This window comes from Lycorma delicatula, chromosome 1, assembly GCF_047948215.1.
Source record: "Lycorma delicatula isolate Av1 chromosome 1, ASM4794821v1, whole genome shotgun sequence".
Lineage (NCBI taxonomy): Eukaryota > Metazoa > Arthropoda > Insecta > Hemiptera > Fulgoridae > Lycorma > Lycorma delicatula.
The window spans coordinates 371,173,855-371,193,505 of NC_134455.1; the positions used below are offsets into that span (position 1 = coordinate 371,173,855).

At 29.6% G+C, this 19,651-nt stretch overlaps 1 protein-coding gene across 1 annotated transcript; it reads right to left on the reverse strand.

Moving 5' to 3' along the window:
• Positions 1 to 1,355: 1,355 nt before the first annotated feature.
• Positions 1,356 to 8,219, reverse strand: LOC142317947 (potassium channel subfamily T member 2-like). Its single transcript, XM_075354481.1, has 4 exons — positions 8,113 to 8,219; positions 6,308 to 6,413; positions 3,218 to 3,468; positions 1,356 to 1,793 (listed from the first exon to the last, which is right to left on the reverse strand). The coding sequence occupies exons 1-4, from the start codon at positions 8,217 to 8,219 to the stop codon at positions 1,655 to 1,657; spliced, it is 603 nt and encodes a 200-aa protein (XP_075210596.1). The 3' UTR covers positions 1,356 to 1,654.
• Between the last annotated feature and the right edge of the window lie 11,432 nt (positions 8,220 to 19,651).

Sequence of the window (19,651 nt, forward strand, 5' to 3'; positions counted from 1 at the left end):
CCAGCATGAATAATTATTCATACTATATTTTTTAATGAAATATTCTGATATAAAATTGATTTTCTTAAACGTATTACTTATATTATAGTTTTATTACATCAGAAAATTATTAATGTAGTTGCTATTTAATTATTTAGAATTGTAAAGTTATACTCAAAAGAGAGAAACCCTCTATTGAATGGAAAATAATTTTATGATTCAATTTCTGAGGATATAAAAATTGTTTTTATTATAATTAAATACTTAATACTGACATTACAAGTTTAATAACTTGAGTCCCCAGTAAGAAGTTCTCAGAATACACACAGAACTGTTGCAAAAGGCTAAGACTAATTTTAAAATATAGAAGAAAAAGATAAATAAATATATTAACTTATTTATTCAAAGTGTATCTTCCTAGATTCATACTAAACATGAATATGATTAACTGCAAAATTTTTTGGTAAAACTTGTAACAACATCCATGTTGTTACAAGTGGTGTTGTGATACCTGAGTCAAATTCTGTGGCCAGTCAACCATGTTTATTCAAATAATGGAAAGATATCCATGTCTGTAAAAACTACCAGAAGCCAAAAAGGATTTAGTCAAAAAATTATAGAACGAATTAGCTCAGGACTAATAGGAATATAATTTTCCTTCATTTAATTTTACCAGCTACTAATTAATAAAGTCTAAATTTTAAGAAAGCCCATAAACTATAGATCTCGTATGTGGAGGGAAATCTAAATTAGACAACTAGTGTCTTAATTACAATCTGTTGGCAGCAAAGTGTGATCTAGCATTATATCACATGTTATTTTTTTAAACTTATTTAAAACTTCCCAGCATTTTGATATAAAATTAAGCTAACTTCTTAATCATTAGTACTTAAGAGACAACTAAATCTTAGAGAGATCTTCAGTCTCTTAGTAGAACTTGCAGAATTGTTGGTCGTGCCAGATTCTGAGTAGAAGGCTTGTACTCACATCTAGTGGATTTTTGAGGGCTCACATATGGAGTTTTTATTTCTCCACTTGGTTTTAGACAGCCTGTCCTAGCAGCCGTATACAGGTTCCCTTCCTCTCAAAATTCTTCACACCATCTCATGATCTGCTGTACACAGGTGGATCTTTCTACCTAAAATAATCACTGCACAGTCACTGGAATAGTCCACAGGTATTCATTTTAACAAACAAAATAAAATAACTTCTCATACTCAAGTGCCATGTGTATTTTTATTAATATTACTTCCTAGAAGGAAGTCATTAAACATAATACATATATTTATAGTACAGTAATTTGAAAAGGAAAAGTTTTCCTTCACTACTATGTAATGCAGTTTAATATCTGTTTCATAATTTGTGGATGATATATGGTATATATTATAAATCTTTAATATTTTTTATGTATACACAGTTAAAAGCCTCGCTGTTCATTTGTGGGAAATCTTGTTGTATACTGGTATGTGTAATTATATACTTGACATGTATATATTTTATCAGTAAAAAGTAAAAATCAAAGGAAATTTGCTAAAACTTCTGCTTCAAAATCTCTATTTTCATTCATTTCTATCTGGTTTGATGGATATTAACACAGTTTATTTATTTTTTAGCTCTTAATCTGTTTTATGACATTTTTATTAATCTTTTATCTTTTGATGCATTAAAAAAAAACTTACTTAAACATAATTTGTACAGCTACTATTGTATTACAATCAGCCAGTGTATCTTCTTCTGCTGAATTAGATAGTTCTTTGTTGACCACTACCACATTCTCTGCTAATGTTATACCAGCTCTCAGTAAATCATCCAAACTATAAAATTAAAAAAAGTATTATATATATGGTAGATTACTTTCGCAATCAATTTACATTATATTTTTGAACTGCTAAAATATGATTAAAAAAGATAAAAACAGGCAATCTTAAACAGTAAAAGTTAAGTACATTTAATGTGAAGAGGAGTAAACTAAAAAAATTTAACAAGATATTTCTGTGCATAATAAATATAAAATCTATTTTTCTAAATGTATTAAAAAATGATTAATATTTTGCAAATATTTAATAATTAAAGTATATGGAATACATTTCTAATTCATTAGTTTCTGATGAACATTCTTTATCAGTTTCTTCTAAACTTGTATTAAATTAAAATTCCAACAAGATATGGCTATATTTTACAGTAATTGTGGCTCAATTATTTTGATATCTAAATGAAATAAACTTACTTAAGTTTATATTGATTATTATAATGTTAATTTATTTTGCTTATTTGTAATCTGATTTTCAAAATTAAATGTCATTTTATTCACAATAAAATGCTTAACATTTTTTCAAATAATATGTGATATGATAAAACTGAGGATTACATAAATATAACGGATTGAAAAATTGACATAGCTGCCATTTAAAAATTTGTGACCGTAATTTTTTTTGTTTATTAGACAACATTGGTATAAATGTGTGAACCAAGTATTACTGAGATTCTCAATTTGAAAACACAGAATGGTAGGCAGAAGTAAAATGAAGGGGAAATCAACATTTCTTGATAGGAATTTTTGTTCATTTTGACACATAGAATCCGAAAATGTACACCCAGCCCACCATTTTAGGCACAGTCTTTATATTATATGGAAATAATTGAGGTAATTCATTAATGATTAAATAAGTATGCTTTATTTTTGTATTTTTTCACCAGTTACTAAATTTTTGTTTTTCATCAGCAAATTACTTTTATTTGCATGCCATTTAATTATTTGTATAAAAATAAAATTACCACTAACTATAGACGTATTCATAGATTTGTAGTTAGTTAAGTCTATTTGCATAACCTACATTAGAGTTATGTGCCCTACAACAAAGATTTACTACAGGGCAGGCATAGAAATATACATAAATATTGCACGGCAGGCAACTTAAGCTGTTTATGGCCGTTTTTAATGACCGTCAGACATTTTAAAATTAATTTGAAAAAGTTTTAATTACATTTGAGAGCCCAATAACATCTGGTGATTTCAGACTCTCTATTAGAATGAGTATTATCATCAACATATTTAAGTCAACAATGTAAGAATTTTAAATAATTTTACTAAAAATATGGCTGAAATATTCAAAAATATTTATATTACTGATTCATTCTTGTTACCTGCCAAGTAAATTTGTGCAAGAAGTAAGATTGTTGAGTAAGTAACAATAGTAATTCAACAAATTAGTTTGTTGAATTACTATTGTTTACTTACCGATCTATTGATCCTTGCATCCAATAAATAAGAGGGAAGTAAGAAATAGCATCAAGGAAGGCAATATCTGGTCGTCTTTCAAGCAGTAATATAATTGGATTTAGGGAAGTTTTCGAATGAAAATGTGCTCTTAACGGTATTATAAAATTGTATATGCCATTTGATGCATAATCATAATCAGCAGCTAATATTATAGTTTTATTCTGCCAATTATATTCTTTAGCATTACGATGTGTACAGTGCTCACAAACCTAAAAATAAAAATAAAAAATTATATAAGTTAATATTCAATAAAATTGACTGGTTACTGTTTTTTTTTTCCAGGGCGAAAAACACTTTAATATTATCATCGCCCACACACGATGTATTTGTTTTAAAAAACTAAGTGTCAAATATTTACAATTAAAAACAAAAACATCTTTAATACCAAATAAAATCCATCTACAAACCTGTAGTGTATGCTAAAATCAAAATGACATCACAAAGATATATCACACTATATATTTGATTAAGATGATAAAAATTACTGTTCGTTTTACAGCAAATGACATAAATAGCTGAAACACAGTAATTCAAATATTCGAATATACACAGACAGCCCCTAAGGATTTGTAATACACAAGATAACTTCGCTTCATTATCTCCTAGTTTAAACTTGCGACACAATGCCACATAACAGATACATTTCACAAGAATGTGGTGAACTGTCAGTCGGCAGTTGCAGCGAGCACAAACTGATGCAACTGTTTGAGTCATCAGATATCCATGAGTGAATCTAGTGTACACTATTCACAAATGGCAGATAATAACCTCCTCCCGATATTATTTCTGCATGAGGAGCTCCAGAGTGAAACTGTTATTAATTGGGCGAAGTTTATTGTTCATGGTAGCATCCCACTCATCATGAAATATCTATTTCAGGAAACAGATAAAATCATTAGAAGCAATGCAACTAATAAAGGGAGACTGAAAACAAGTTTCTTTTGCTGCACTGTCTGCGCACTTACTGCCTGAAATTCCTATATGGCTGGGGATCTAGCAGAAGTTCACTGTTGTATTATGTCTAATCATTTGCAAAATAACAGTGTGTTATTTTGCAAATCTCACAAACAACAGGGTGTCTGGAATATATGTCTCTAGGTGCTTGTAAGGCTCTCATGGAATCTGATCAAACAAGAACATGTAGAAATTTCAGCCTAACCATATGTAAGGCCTTATTAATTGCATATACTTCTGCAATGAAAATACTGTTGATGCTGGGAAGGCCAAAGATGTATGTTCTATTGCCAAACACAACAAACAAAATTAATGTTTCTAGAGCCATCCATATAAACGGTAACATCAGGATTCATGCTAGTCAAAATATTATAAGATTCCTATTGCAATATAATTGAATTTGGGTTCTTTTTATTAAATTGACAAAGATCAAAGCAGTAATTAACGAGAGAAAATTGCCAAGGAGGATAATAACATGGAGCAACAATAAGGACAAATGCGGTGAGCTCTGATGCTTACTGGAACAGTAGATCTTGGCTGTTGTTGGTATAGAATCAGATGTTGGTTATAAAATAGTGCATTAAATGCTGGATGATTTTGATGCACTTCAATACGAGCTATGTAAGTGTAAATAATTTGATTCTGTTAATGCAAAAGGGATTGCTCACTACTTTCCACCAGCAGACTTACCACAGATCATTCTCAGCATTCTCAGAATAAAGAGTTCTGGAGCTCTGTGTGTAGTGGGAAGAAAAGCTGCAGACTTTTTACTTTTTTCTTAAAGGGAAGAAAAACCTGCATCAATTATGTGTTGGACATATGTGAGAATATCTCTTACTTATATAGAAAATGGAAAGCTCTAAGTAGTATTATTAAGAAAAAAGCAAGAGAAAAGAAACTGACAGAAAAAATAGCAGTAGTAATACAGGGCAAAATTAAAACAAGAACATATGAAAACGAGTAAAATTTTTAGATCATATGCTATTAAAACAGAATTAAAGCCCAATCAGCCTTTAATTCTGGTACCCAATAAAAATTCAAAGTGCTATTTCTGTTTATCAAACATGAAACAAAACTTAAAAATGACATGACAAACATAAAACAAATGGAAATATTATTTGGGCAAACAAATCTGTGCACTGAATTGAATTAAATTAAAATTAAAAAAACTGTGGTACTTATCAGTTATCTATCTGCCTGTCATGTATAATCGATGTTTTAATCAATGTTTTTAAGTTTGAAACAATACCTAACAACAATTTAACCTAACCTAAATTCAATAAAGAACTGCACTGCTGTGCAGTTATATATTTGGTAATTGTCAGATGTTCATTTCATACAATGTAAATTAGAAGCACAAAACTACAAACTGATCTAATTGAAGTAAAATACTAACTAGAATAAAAACAAGAAGTATTCCACAGATATCAGTTGAATGATAAGCGCCGCTGTCAATAGAGATAACAATTATCAAATTGTAATAATGTTACACTAATTTAAAAATATAATTACATTTCAGTAAATAATACATAGCTAAAATGTAAATTGATTACTACTTACTGTTTGAACTTGGAACAGAAGTATACGTGGCAGGCAGATAACCGATAAGAACTGAAACTGCATTGTTACTTGATTTGTCAAAGATTCATGGAATAAAGCATGATGGAGGTTGATGAAAAACATAAATAAAAAAATAACTTATGTTACTGATGTGGTGTAGTACACTACAAAAACCACAACTGAAGATGGATTATCATATAATCAGAGATAATAAATGAAATTGAAGCAGTTATGTAATGGAGAACATGGGAAGTAAGGTTTTGTATTAACCATTTAAAAACAATATTCACTATCAAGCAAAAAAGAATTAAATACAAGCTAAATGGAAGAGGAAGAGAGATGGAGTCTATGTAGTTCCTTTTATCATCCTCTATTATCATGGTGCATGTTTATAAGCTGAAGGAGAGGCTATTATGGTTTGATTAAAACTATGTGTATTTAACGTAAAATGTAATTTTTTTAAAACATGTTTTGTTAGTTGTAATTATTCTTTTATTATATCCTTTATTCTTTAACTGCAAGTAAACTGCTTACCTGAGCTAATCGATGGCAACATAGAGGTTTCTTCTCTTTAAGAAGGTAACAAAGCGTAGGACTAACACCAATGTATGGAGAAACTGGTGGAAATCTTTTCACAATACTGTTAACAATAATAAAAATCATATTATATATATTTAATCAAAATATTACAGGTTCAAATAAATAATTACTATAATTAAGGAAATATATATACACAATATGTGATATGGAGTAAAATAACTTTTTATTACAGTTTTTTAAATACATTCAATATAAAAAAAAATTAGTAGAATTCTGTTACATAATTTTAGATAATAATGTTATATTAACTTTAAAATTTTACATAATTTTAGAAATTGGGCACTATACATATAACTAAAACTTAAAAAACAACATAAAGGTAAGAAATGCAATAATTCATTATAAATGATTAACAAATGTAGTGATTCCTTGCAATAAAACATAAGTGTACCTTCATTCTGTTATATAATAATAATAAAAAAAGAATTACATCAGTAAAATCACGCAGTACTGTTTAAACCAAATAGAAATAAAACTATGATTTCATATTAGTTAAATACAAATTTACAGAACAATTGCTCTGAACCAAAATAAAAAACTTGTTAACAAACAATAATGCAATAAGCAGCCTACAAAATCCATCAAATTCTTCATCAAACTCACAAAAATCTTAAGTTCTGGTTAATCACAATCAGTCAGGCAGATGTATAATAATTTTTATCAAAACTTAAAAAAAATAATAAATAAATGAAACTTAAATAAAATAACTCTTGTGAATGTTATTTACATAATTCAATTATTAAAAGCCACCAGTGGTATCAAGATCCCCCATTTAGGAGTCGAGTGAATCTCCACCAAAAATTCAAACAAAAGAGAGAAAAAACACAAGAAAACGACAAACAAGGCAGACTACATTTATAGTAATTATTTAACTTTCTATTGTACAAGTCATCTACAACACATTGAGTTACTTTCTATAGTTATTATAATATAAGTATTTGCCAGTCCATCCTCATTATAAACCATCAAAGTTACTGATCATTTAAAGTTATAAGAGAATTAATATCCACCATGATCCATTAAAAAGATAGTCAAATTATTATTTCCAATTAAAAGGACTTAACTGACCTATTTTTGAAAAAAAATTAATGTTATTTGAAAATCCAACATGAGTTTTACTAGCAAAAATGAAAGATAAAAAAAAATTAAAGTTCATTTGATAAGCTATTCAGCTAAATTTTTCAAAAATTCATCAAAGTTATAGTAGCACTTTGCTGGAGTGGTAGGAAGGGAACACAAGTGGTCTAGATGATGTGTCACGACAGGTACTTATTTACAAAAAACTTCCCGTGGTCTTGCCATACTTCAACTCCCTCCTTTCTTCTACCACCACAGCATACCTGCTAGATATCAACACAGCCAAAGACATTGAAAAAGATATTTTCACACAATTATTGTCTACAATAAGACAGCTAGCAAACTGTTTACAGAATTTGAATTTTCATTCTTATGGCAAAGAGTTGTTTTATTATTATGTGGCACTACAACACTATTCTGTAACTAGTATAGTGAAACGTTTTCAGCACTATAGGTGTTAAAAAATTAAGAAAAATAAAAGCATAGATAAAATATTTGTTTTAAAAAAATATGATTGCATATAAATAAATAAAACAATTTTAAGTTAACTATAACATGCATTCTAAATAAGTGCTGTTACAATGCAAAAATAAAGATAGATATATAGAAAGAAAGAGAAAGAATGATGTTACTCAAAGGAAAGAGCGAAATGTACTATGTACCGTGCACAATCTGCTTTCCACGTATAATCAGTATTTTGAAGTTCATCTTCAGAGTCGACACTTGATACATGGAATCTGAGGAAGTGAAAGAGAGGCAGTTCAGGCATGCCGATACACACAAAGCGGAGTGAAGAAGAAAAAAGCGGAGGAGTACAAGAAGAGATAAACAAAAAGAAAAAACAACATATTCTTTTTGGAACATTCAGTAAAATTAAAATACTACATTAAAAAAATATATATTTACAGACATAATTTTTTTATTGCCGTGAACATTTATATCATGTTATACATACTTGTTATTGTTACACCTTCAAAATGCAATACAATATTTATAAAACAGTTCTTGCTAAATTAAATTTTAAAAAAAAACCAAAAAAAGATGTACATTTTTTAATACATAGAATGTAAACTATATAATAAATATAATGATAACAGTCCAGTCTACATGTATCAGTATACACTTTCATCCTAGTGAGATGAAGTAGTCCAGTCTACGTGTATCAGTATGTACTTTCATCCTAGTGAGATGAAGTAGAAGCCAAACTGATTACGGTAATGTTGTTAAGAAATAAAGGATATCAGTTAATAGAAAATGTTGATACATATTTGATTATGACTGTGCTCATTACATTTATTATTTTTAATTGGTATATTACTCTGTTATTGTATTTCAAATTACATTTATAAAAAACGAAATTGACATTTAGACTGAAATGCAATTAGACTTCTGTCTGTAGACTTCTGTAGTGGACAACAAACATTATTATGGAGTATACTATAAATCTGACTTGTAAATTTTGTTTAAAGTTTTAAATCTTTAAAGATACAGCGATAAGGTGTATTCTGTTATCAATAGAATGCTGCTGTAGAGTGAATGGTTTGGAAGTACACACCGCAAAGGTGCTTAAAAGCTTTCAGAACAAACAATTAAGAATAAATAAAAAATCCTAAGCCAGCTAGTAAGAAAGGGGGATAGGATAACTAAGCATCAGTAGCATTCTTGTTTCTTCCTCTGCGCTTATTTACGTAGAGTTAGCAATAAGTGCTGCACTGGTCGTATGTAAATTTTATGTAGATTTAGTATTAACATATAACATATAATTTACTAAACGTTTTTCTGTTTTAATTCAAGTTCTTCAGTTATTAAAAGAACTATCTGATGAGAAGGAGGAGAAAGATGGCGTGGAAGACATCCTTGAATTAGAAGAATCGGAGCCTGATGATGATACGGACAAGGATTCTGACTACCTACCGAACAAGGAGGAATTAGAAGATCAAGTGGAGATGGAAGTTAAAAACATTGAATGTAAGCCTGCCCAAAAAAGAAAAAATCCAAAACTAAACCAGAATTACAGAATGTTTCAAATGATTTATCGGTGATTCTGAACAATTATAAACAATGGCAACACCCAATTTAAAAATCATAATAGAAGAATATACACTTGGAAAAAGCCAGGCGATACTGCAAGGTATCAGATAGATTATATCATGGTTAAGCAAAGATTTAGAAATCAACTCGTTGACTGCAAAACTTACCCTGGAGCAGACATTGATAGCGACCATAATTTGGTGATAATGAAATGTAGATTGGGGTTTAAAAACCCGAAGAAAAGGTGTCAGATGAATCGGTGGAATTTAGAGAAGCTTGAGGAAGAGGAGGTAAAGAAGATTTTTGAGGAGGACATCGCAAGAGGTCTGAGTAAAAAAGATAAGGTAGAAAATGTAGAAGAAGAATGGGAGAATGTTAAAAAGGAAATTCTTAAATCAGCAGAAGCAAACTTAGGCGGAATAAAGAGAACTGGTAGAAAACCTTGGGTTTCAGACGATATATTGCAGCTGATGGATGAACGTAGAAAATATAAGAATGCTAGTGATGAAGAAAGTAAAAGGAACTATCGGCAATTAAGAACTGCTATAAACAGGAAGTGCAAACTGGTGAAAGAAGAGTGGATTAAAGAAAAGTGTTCAGAAGTGGAAAGAGAAATGAACATTGGTAAAATAGACGGAGCATACAGGAAAGTTAAGGAAAATTTTGGGGTACATAAATTAAAATGTAATAATGTGTTAAACAAAGATGGTACACCAATATATAATACGAAAGGTAAAGTCGATAGATGGGTGGAATATATTGAAGAGTTATACGGAGGAAATGAATTAGAAAATGGTGTTATAGAGGAAGAAGAGGAAGTTGAGGAGGATGAAATGGGAGAAACAATACTGAGATCTGAATTTAAGAGAGCATTAAAAGATTTAAATGGCAGAAAGGCTCCTGGAATAGACGGAATACCTGTAGAATTACTGCGCAGTGCAGGTGAGGAAGCGATTGATAGATTATACAAACTGGTGTGTAATATTTATGAAAATGGGGAATTTCCATCAGACTTCAAAAAAAGTGTTATAGTTATGATACCAAAGAAAGCAGGGGCAGATAAATGTGAAGAATACAGAACAATTAGTTTAACTAGTCATGCATCAAAAATCTTAACCAGAATTTTATACAGAAGAATTGAGAGGAGAGTGGAAGAAGTGTTAGGAGAAGACCAATTTGGTTTCAGGAAAAGTATAGGGACAAGGGAAGCAATTTTAGGCCTCAGATTAATAGTAGAAGGAAGATTAAAGAAAAACAAACCAACATACTTGGCGTTTATAGACCTAGAAAAGGCTTTCGATAACGTAGACTGGAATAAAATGTTCAGCATTTTAAAAAAATTAGGGTTCATATACAGAGATAGAAGAACAATTGCTAACATGTACAGGAACCAAACAGCAACAATAACAATTGAAGAACATAAGAAAGAAGCCCTAATAAGAAAGGGAGTCCGACAAGGATGTTCCCTATCTCCGTTACTTTTTAATCTTTACATGGAACTAGCAGTTAATGATGTTAAAGAACAATTTAAATTCGGAGTAACAGTACAAGGTGAAAAGATAAAGATGCTACGATTTGCTGATGATATAGTAATTCTAGCCGAGAGTAAAAAGGATTTAGAAGAAACAATGAACGGCATAGATGAAGTCCTACGCAAAAACTATCGCATGAAAATAAACAAGAACAAAACAAAAGTAATGAAATGTAGTAGAAATAACAAAGATGGACCACTGAATGTGAAAATAGGAGGAGAAAAGATTATGGAGGTAGAAGAATTTTGTTATTTGGGAAGTAAAATTACTAAAGATGGACGAAGCAGGAGCGATATAAAATGCCGAATAGCACAAGCTAAACGAGCCTTCAGTAAGAAATATAATTTGTTTACATCAAAAATGAATTTAAATGTCAGGAAAAGATTTTTGAAAGTGTATGTTTGGAGTGTCGCTTTATATGGAAGTGAAACTTGGGCAATCGGAGTATCTGAGAAGAAAAGATTAGAAGCTTTTTAAATGTGGTGCTATAGGAGAATGTTAAAAATCAGATGGGTGGATAAAGTAACAAATGAAGTGGTATTGCGGCAAATAGATGAAGAAAGTAGCATTTGGAAAAATATAGTTAAAAGAAGAGACAGACTTATAGGCCACATACTAAGGCATCCTGGAATAGTCGCTTTAATATTGGAAGGACAGGTAGAAGGGAAAAATTGTGTAGGCAGGCCATGTTTGGAGTACGTAAAACAAATTGTTGGGGATGTAGGATGTAGAGGGTATACTGAAATGAAACGACTAGCACTAGATAGGGAATCTTGGAGAGCTGCATCAAACCAGTCAAATGACTGAAGACAAAAAAAAAAAAATAAAATAAACAATGGTTACATGTGGAAGACAACCAGCGTCCCTTGGAGGGGCAAAACCAAAAACAAAATATTATTTATATACGACCAGGACCAACCTCTTTAGCTAAAAATGTTGTTTAGCTAAGAATGAAAATTAGTTCCTGCTGCCTAAATACAAAACACAATTGGTTAAGATAGACTCTTCTGACTGAAAACCTATGTTCACCGATGACAAGGATTGAATATAATGTCATCAACCTCACTTTTGAAACGATAGTAATTAAGCCCCTAAGGTGAAAAACAGCAACTACTATGACAAATGAAATTGAACTGAATTAAAGAATGATGTATTGCAAATATGGAAACAATAAACCATATTTACAAAATGAGATAATGAACAATCAGAAATGAGAAAAAAAGGGGATGATCCTGAAGATTGATGATAAAAGTTGTTAAGACCTACTTACTGGTTATGTGTATTAAAGACGACTGAAAATTTATTGTATGGGAAGTCAAGGCTGTACCTGAAAAATGGAAGATCTGCTGCTAACAAAAAATTGAAACCAATACCTTTTAAACACACTCAATGTAGAATACGTACACAATTGTATGTAACAAACAAGTCAATAATTTAAACAGACTTAAAACATAATAAAACAGTTATTTTTTAACAGTAATATGTAAAATTTGTTTTTTCTTTCGATCTGATCACATCACAATTACACAGCTTAGACTTCTTTCTTTTTCGAAAACTCTTCATCCTTTCACTCATCTTTTTTTTCATCTCATCATCCCATTTATGATTTGCTTTTTCTTCTGTTGTTCTCGATATTCAAATTTATATATATTTTTTTCTGAAAATTTGTCTGTTTGAGAATTCTGCATTCTTTTATAATGAGTATTTAAAAATCCTTTCTGCTTCTCTAAACAATTTTTTTTTTTTTTTTTTAAAGAACAAAATTTCATTTAATTAATCTGCTCTTTCATTTTATATTCTTTTCTTTATTTGTACATTATATTTTTTCAAAGTCTTTATAGTTTTCTTCTGCTTTTCTTAATTTATAAAATACTGTTTTCATATTTTGGACTGTATATATTTTTTAAAATTCTTTTTTCTGGTTCGCTGATTTATTTTTCTGAAAATATTTGTAAACTCTCTGGCCCATACAGAGCTTCTGGAAGTATTACTATCTTGTAATGTCTCAGTTTTTTTTTTTGGAAAGAATTTTTTGTTATATAAATATCCTTTGTTAAATGATTTGTTATTTCAATTTTCTACACTATATTCTAGCTTTCATTCCTATTTTTTCTAAGATTTTTGGTGTTATAGTTTTCCGTATATTTAAATTTTGGGATTCTTTTATTCATTTTTTCTTCTAAGATTCTGTTTGTTTAAGCTTTGTTTTTACTACTTGAGAAGCATTTTATTTTTTCATAAACATTTTCTTTTTCACTTCATCAATATTTTCAGCTAAATCGTCTGCAAAGACTAATATGTTCACAAACAGAAATTCAAATTTTGTTCTCATTTTGTTATTTTCATCAACTCTTACATTTTTTAATTCTTTATTCCACTCTGTTAAAAAGTATTGGTGATAGAACATCTTCTGTTTTTGTGTCATTTCACATATTAATTCCTGACTGTATATGAAATGTTAATATTAAAAAGCACGGCTCAAACATTGAAATTTTTTAAGTTTTAGTCAATTTTTACCATCACTCCAAAAAGTTAATATTTTTCTTTCAAAATTCAATTAATAAATAATTCAGTTAATATTCACCAGTAGCCGATTTCAAACAATACTTAAAAAAAAAATTTGCAGCATTAGACCTATGACTACCAGATAATGCTGGAAAACTCAATGTCAGGATACTTCGATAGCATAAAAATTCTGTAATATTCTACAACGATACACTTGTGTAAAATATTTGTATTTTATAATATTAAATAGGTCAATAACCTAATATAAAAATTATTGAAATTATCTAATATAAGAATTATATCAGATGTGGAGTACATTCATTAATTATCGTAAGTATGGTACGAAGAACTATTTACAATAAATCAATAGATTTTATTAGAGATATACCTATTGAGTTATTTAATGCAAAAATGGAAATGTAGGAAAGAATTTTTTTCAGAAATGTTTTCGGTTTGTGAAAGTTTAATGATAAACAAAAGTCATCTCAAAAGAAAAACGTGAAAATAATTTTAAAAATTAAATAAATAAACAGAAAGTTATTCAATATTAGTTTATTTATTACTGATTTCCTGAATTAGTGATTTGTTTATAGTTTGAACTATGTTTCCTCAGCATTCATTGGTCTGAGAAAATAAAACAAATATAACAAAAGTCTATTTTCTTTTGAAGCGTGAATAAAATTCTAACTTCATATAATTATATAATAGTTGGTAAACTAAAAAATGTAGAAAAAAACATACTACACTTTATCTTAATAAATAAACATTTTATTTTAAAAATAAAATTTTATCTTATACTAAGCAGAAATTTGTTTATTAAATACAGACAATAATTATTATTATAACATTACAAATAGATTGGATAAGTAATTTTGTATGAATGATATGTATAATTTACATAATTTATTATTCTTTTTTTCCTTAAAATCTTGGATTTATGATGGAGTTACTTTACAGGTGATGAAAAATTGGAGTGATACCCTAGTGCAGTAGGAATAAGAGAAAATAAATTGAAAAAAGATTACAATCAAAAACCATTTACAGAAATATTACTTAAAATCTAAAAGTTGTAGGTCATTTTGATTATTTTAATTATAATTTGTAAACACTGAGGTATACTGATAATTTTAGAATTTCAAACTTATACTGACCTCAGCAATTGAGCATTGCTCAGCAGTTTGCAATGCTGGGCTTTAGCGAATTTCTATATATAATCTTCTAATCTTTTACATTTATAATGAGCTTAATCTTCTACTTTTAGTTTGCTCTATATATTAGAAACAACAGATTTACTATTTTTATTGTAAATTACTTTCTTAGAAATTATAATTAAAAAAAGTTACGTTAAATATGAATTAGGTAGTTGAGAAATTTGCTTAATTAACAGTGAAAAAACTGTTGATTAGAGACCAGTATCTAATAGGAATTTTTAATTAAAAATATTTCTGTGACGTGGTTTATCATCACTTTAATTACATGCATAGACTGAATTTAGTATGCATGAAGTTTTAGGCGCTTATGTAAAACCTTCACGATTATCGATTGTGGTATTCCCAGTTTTAAACTCACACGATTAGTCGATTTATCAGGGCTTCTCTGAAAAGTTTCTCTTACTTGATTCACAACTTCCTCAAAGACAGGAGGTCTACCGGCACTTTTTTTGTGTATTACATTTCCTGTATTCTTAAACTGCTGATACTAATGACAAAAATGTCTATGAACAGTAATAACAGATCTGCTTTCATGAAACCATAATACACACTTTCTTCGTTGCTTCATTCTGTACGGTAGCCATTCCTCAACTGACAATCCCCCTGTCATTACATCCAGCCAGCATGTTCATTCAAGGTCATTCAGTGACTCTAAGTACCTACACTAATGTTTGAAAAAATCAATGTGCACTACTTTGCTTTGTTTATGTTTTAGTAACCATTAAAATGCACTGAATAATTTACGTTCACTCTGTATAACAATAGACAGTTCTGCCATGTAGATTCACAGACCAACCTGCAATTGCATCGGTTTAAGTAAAAGGGCAGAGAGATCCCTTCAAATTTAAAGAATTTTCTTGAACCTTTTTAAATTAACTGGTAGCTTAATAAATCAATAGTTATAATAATATTAACAACAAAATTTTGTTTTTTGTTTGTTTAAAAAATTTTAATAGCTGAATCTTTTTTTTTCACTAATTTCAAAATCTAAGTGGTTTCTTTCTAATAGGGGTAGTTTTTTGTACCATTTTACCGTTTTTTTAAAGAAAAAAGCATTGTGTTAATAGTATAACAATATTTTACATCAATTCTACTGCCTAAAATCTGCTTTTTCAGAATTTTTAGTGTAGTTTGCTGTAGGTAGCCTATATCAGTATTTAGATTCCAGCAGTAATCAGCCAGCATTCTCTTTTCCCTGGTAGCATGTTCTCATGGCGGATATTTCCTGGTGAAAGCATTATCCATGTTCGCCACCCACATCGTCAAAGATCGGTAGGGAAAAAATTCAGATGAGAATCTAAGAAGTGGATCAATAGTGCTGTATTACATCAAGTGCTTTATAGTTTTTAAGACGCTCAGTTACAAGTTTGCAGAATCTGCCTTATGATTTTTCAGGAAATTGTTTACAATCTTTTAAAAGCATTTCCATGAAACAACTTAGCAATTAAAACTCACAGTCAAATTGTCTTCAAATTCAATATCCTTTATTAGTTTTGTTATCTGCAGTCCAACAAATATACCTTCCTTTATCTTAGCGTCACTTATATTAGGAAACATGTTCTGTAGAAAGTGAGATCAAGTCCCATCATGATATATTACTTAAAAAAATATATTACTTTAAAATGTTGTTAAAGTAATATATCATGATGGGACTTGATCTCACAACATTTTCCATTAAACATAGCTTAATGTGTAGTAACAGAAAGTAAACTTTTTCAGATTTTTCTTGCACTTTTTTTTTTTAAAATGAAAAGAACATAAAATTTTATTTCATTAATAGCTTTCTGATATTTTTTCTTTTTTTTTGTTGTTATTATTGAATTATTATTTATTATAATTTTTTTTATAATCAGAGGTTAATAATCATTAATAAATCAATATATTTAAATTAAAAAAAAAGAAGTTAACAAAAAAAAGGAGATGAAGTTTAATTCAAATCGATGTGCCTTCCCCTTGTAAGATCCAAACGTTTCATTAATTAAAATTTTATTCGGCTATAACTATATGATTGTTCTTGTATGTGCGTTCGAGTGTGATTGTGCAAGTGTCGTGTGGTGGGGGTGGATGAATGAGTGTACGAAAGTAGGGAGCGACAGTAGGGTGGGTCTGGTATTGGAAGCGTGATCAACTTTTTTTTCTTTTTTTTTGTCTTCAGTCATTTGACTGGTTTGATGCAGCTCTCCGAGATTCCCTATCTAGTGCTAGTCGTTTCATTTCAGTATACCCTCTACATCCTACATCCCTAACAATTTGTATTACATATTCCAAACGTGGCCTGCCTACACAATTTTTTCCTTCTACCTATCCTTCCAATATTAAAGCGACTATTCCACGATGCCTTAGTTGTGCCATTATCAGTACGGGAACAGACCGTCTACAGTTATTATTGCAGGGCTAATAGCTCTCTTACTAAAAATTGCTATTTTTATTGTTTTCGTAAATTAAACGTTCTTTTTCTTCTATTACTGAAGCGCAAGTAATATTATGCTCTTCAAGCGAAATTATCATTTTTCATCGCAAGGAGCAGTAATATAATGAAAACGGTTACTAGCAACGATGTTAAATCTAAAAGTAAGCGCGTGAGAAACTGTAAAAGCAATAAATTAATGTAAACTAATTTTTTTGTGTGAAAATTCATGCAGAACATTATGTTAAAGTTACTTTTGTACTATTTATTCTTCTTTCCATCGATATAACTTATATTAGAGAAAATTAAATAAATATCCTATAAACGAAAAAAAATTTATAACTATACGTCGAACTTTTCCAATATTTCGTCGTAATTAAAATTTAAGATCTTCACAATCGTAGATCTTTTTCTTATATTGTATTCTTTGTTCACCGTTTTTTACTTATTTCATCTCTCTTCCTATTTTATAAAAAAATAAGCGTTAAAGAAATAACAACTTATTTCAAAATATGCAGTAAAGCGGTATAAATAATAAAATTATGTTTTTTTAAATCTTTTGAATTCACTGCAATTTAAGTTTTGGTAAAGTCTGTCCGAATTCAGCTTGGTTGTTTGTTTCTTACTTTTTCACGACTTAAAAGCGTTTACATTTAAAGAATATTTGGACAGTATAGTTTTTTATTACACGACTGCTCAAAAAGGAGTATAATGGTTATAATATGTACGTATGTTTTTTCCATTATAGCAGCTCAACAGCCGAACCGATTTAGATGTATGCCGCATTGGAATTCTTACGTTACGGAGAGTGTCATAGGCTCCCAATGTTTAATTGTAAGTACAAGGCCAAAATATATATATATATATATATATATATATATATATATATATATATATAAACCGTTTGATTAAATGAACACAATTGAAAGTTTAATAAAACATTGACGAAATGAACATTACGGAACTTCACAAAATTTCCCTTTCACCCTTTCCTTTCCCATTTACTCTTTCCCTTTTCCCCTTTTAACGCTTTATCCTTTCCCGTTACATTTCCTTTTCCCCTTTTTTTCTTTTTTCTATTTTACCCTTCTGCCCTTTACCTTTTTAGATTATTTCCTTTTCTGATTTTCTCTTTCTCCCACTTTCCCGCGCGTAAATCGGTCCAGTAGTTTTTTAGTCTACAGCGGACACATTGAAATGGAATCGTAAAATATTTAGTATAGCGTGTGATGCTTTTACGTCCAACAGATAGCGCTGTTTTTCAAAAAAAGTATTTTTTTACCTTTCACAGGTATAAATAACATCTTAGGTGTATAAAAAGACGCGCGTATTCGAATGCAAGGTTGTGTCAAAATTTTAAAGGAATCGGTGAAGAATTTTCGGAGATTTAAGATTTTGAACGAACGAACATTTGCGTTTTATTTTTATAGATAAATATTTAACAAAAAATTTTATGATTTTTTGACGGGCAGTATGTTCGATCACGCAAGCATGTTCTTTTTACCGGTAACTATTAACTAATAATCCCTTTATTTTATTAATAAAATTAATAAATAAATAAAAATACAAATTTAAAATATAAATAGATATAATCTACGCCTAGAAATTAAATAAAATAATCTGTAAATCGATTAACAACTGACTACTTTTAGCGGGAGAGTGGTGTGCAGCCGCCCGGCGCACCACCATTGGTCCGCCTTGTTCCAAAATTTTATCGCTAAATACCAACTAATAATCAATTCTTTTCTTAAAAACATGAAATAAAAAGTAATAAAATACTGTTGTCGGTTAGAAAGAAAACATATTCTTGCAGCTTTAGCAGCCAGTTAATTTTTTAATAATGATCCTACCTCTTTTTCTATGCTACCTCTTTTTCATTTTGGAGACCCAGCAAGCCTATAGTAGATTAGTTCCTAATTATCTTGTGATAAAATTGATGGAGGGAAGATCATGAGTCCCAAGAGGGACTCTTATCATTATATTCTTCTTAGGGTCATGTTCCTGCTCCTGTTTTGTGTCTCTTGCTTCTGGGAGAGTCTACCCTTTCCTTATTTTCTCTCCTCCTACCCTTATCATTGTTTTATTCTTCTTGATAATATAACAAGGAAGCACTGATTTCCAGGGTAGCAGTTAAGTCAACAAAAATCCACTCTCTCTAGCCTCGTATGTATTTCATAAATACACTACAGAACCTTGCACTTCTGGACTATGGCTTGCAGTCCTATCAGTATAAAGCATTATAAAATGAGCATCTAGTTAATAACTAATATACCCTTTTACATCTATTTTAAACACTTTTAGTGTAGATTATGGTGTTTACTTATGAATATACATTCTTATCATTCCAACCGATTTCATTTACATACTGTTAAGGATTTGAATCGTAGCATCTGATAAAAATAATCTGATGGAAGAAGAATATGAAGAAATCCTTGCTATTCTCTTAAATGAAATTTTATATTACGGTAATAAATTAAGCTTGCGTTTAGAAAATAACATCGCGTTAGGTAAATTA

Excerpts from the sequence above, each read along its gene's own strand:
- LOC142317947 (XM_075354481.1), bottom strand. The coding sequence starts at position 8,219 with ATGCCTGAACTGCCTCTCTTTCACTTCCTCAGATTCCATGTATCAAGT. Across the intron at positions 3,469-6,307 it reads GTTGCCATCGATTAGCTCAG|GTTTGTGAGCACTGTACACA; the intron begins GTAAGCAGTTTA and ends TTTTATTTTTAG. Across the intron at positions 1,794-3,217 it reads ATGCAAGGATCAATAGATCG|TTTGGATGATTTACTGAGAG; the intron begins GTAAGTAAACAA and ends TTAATTTTATAG.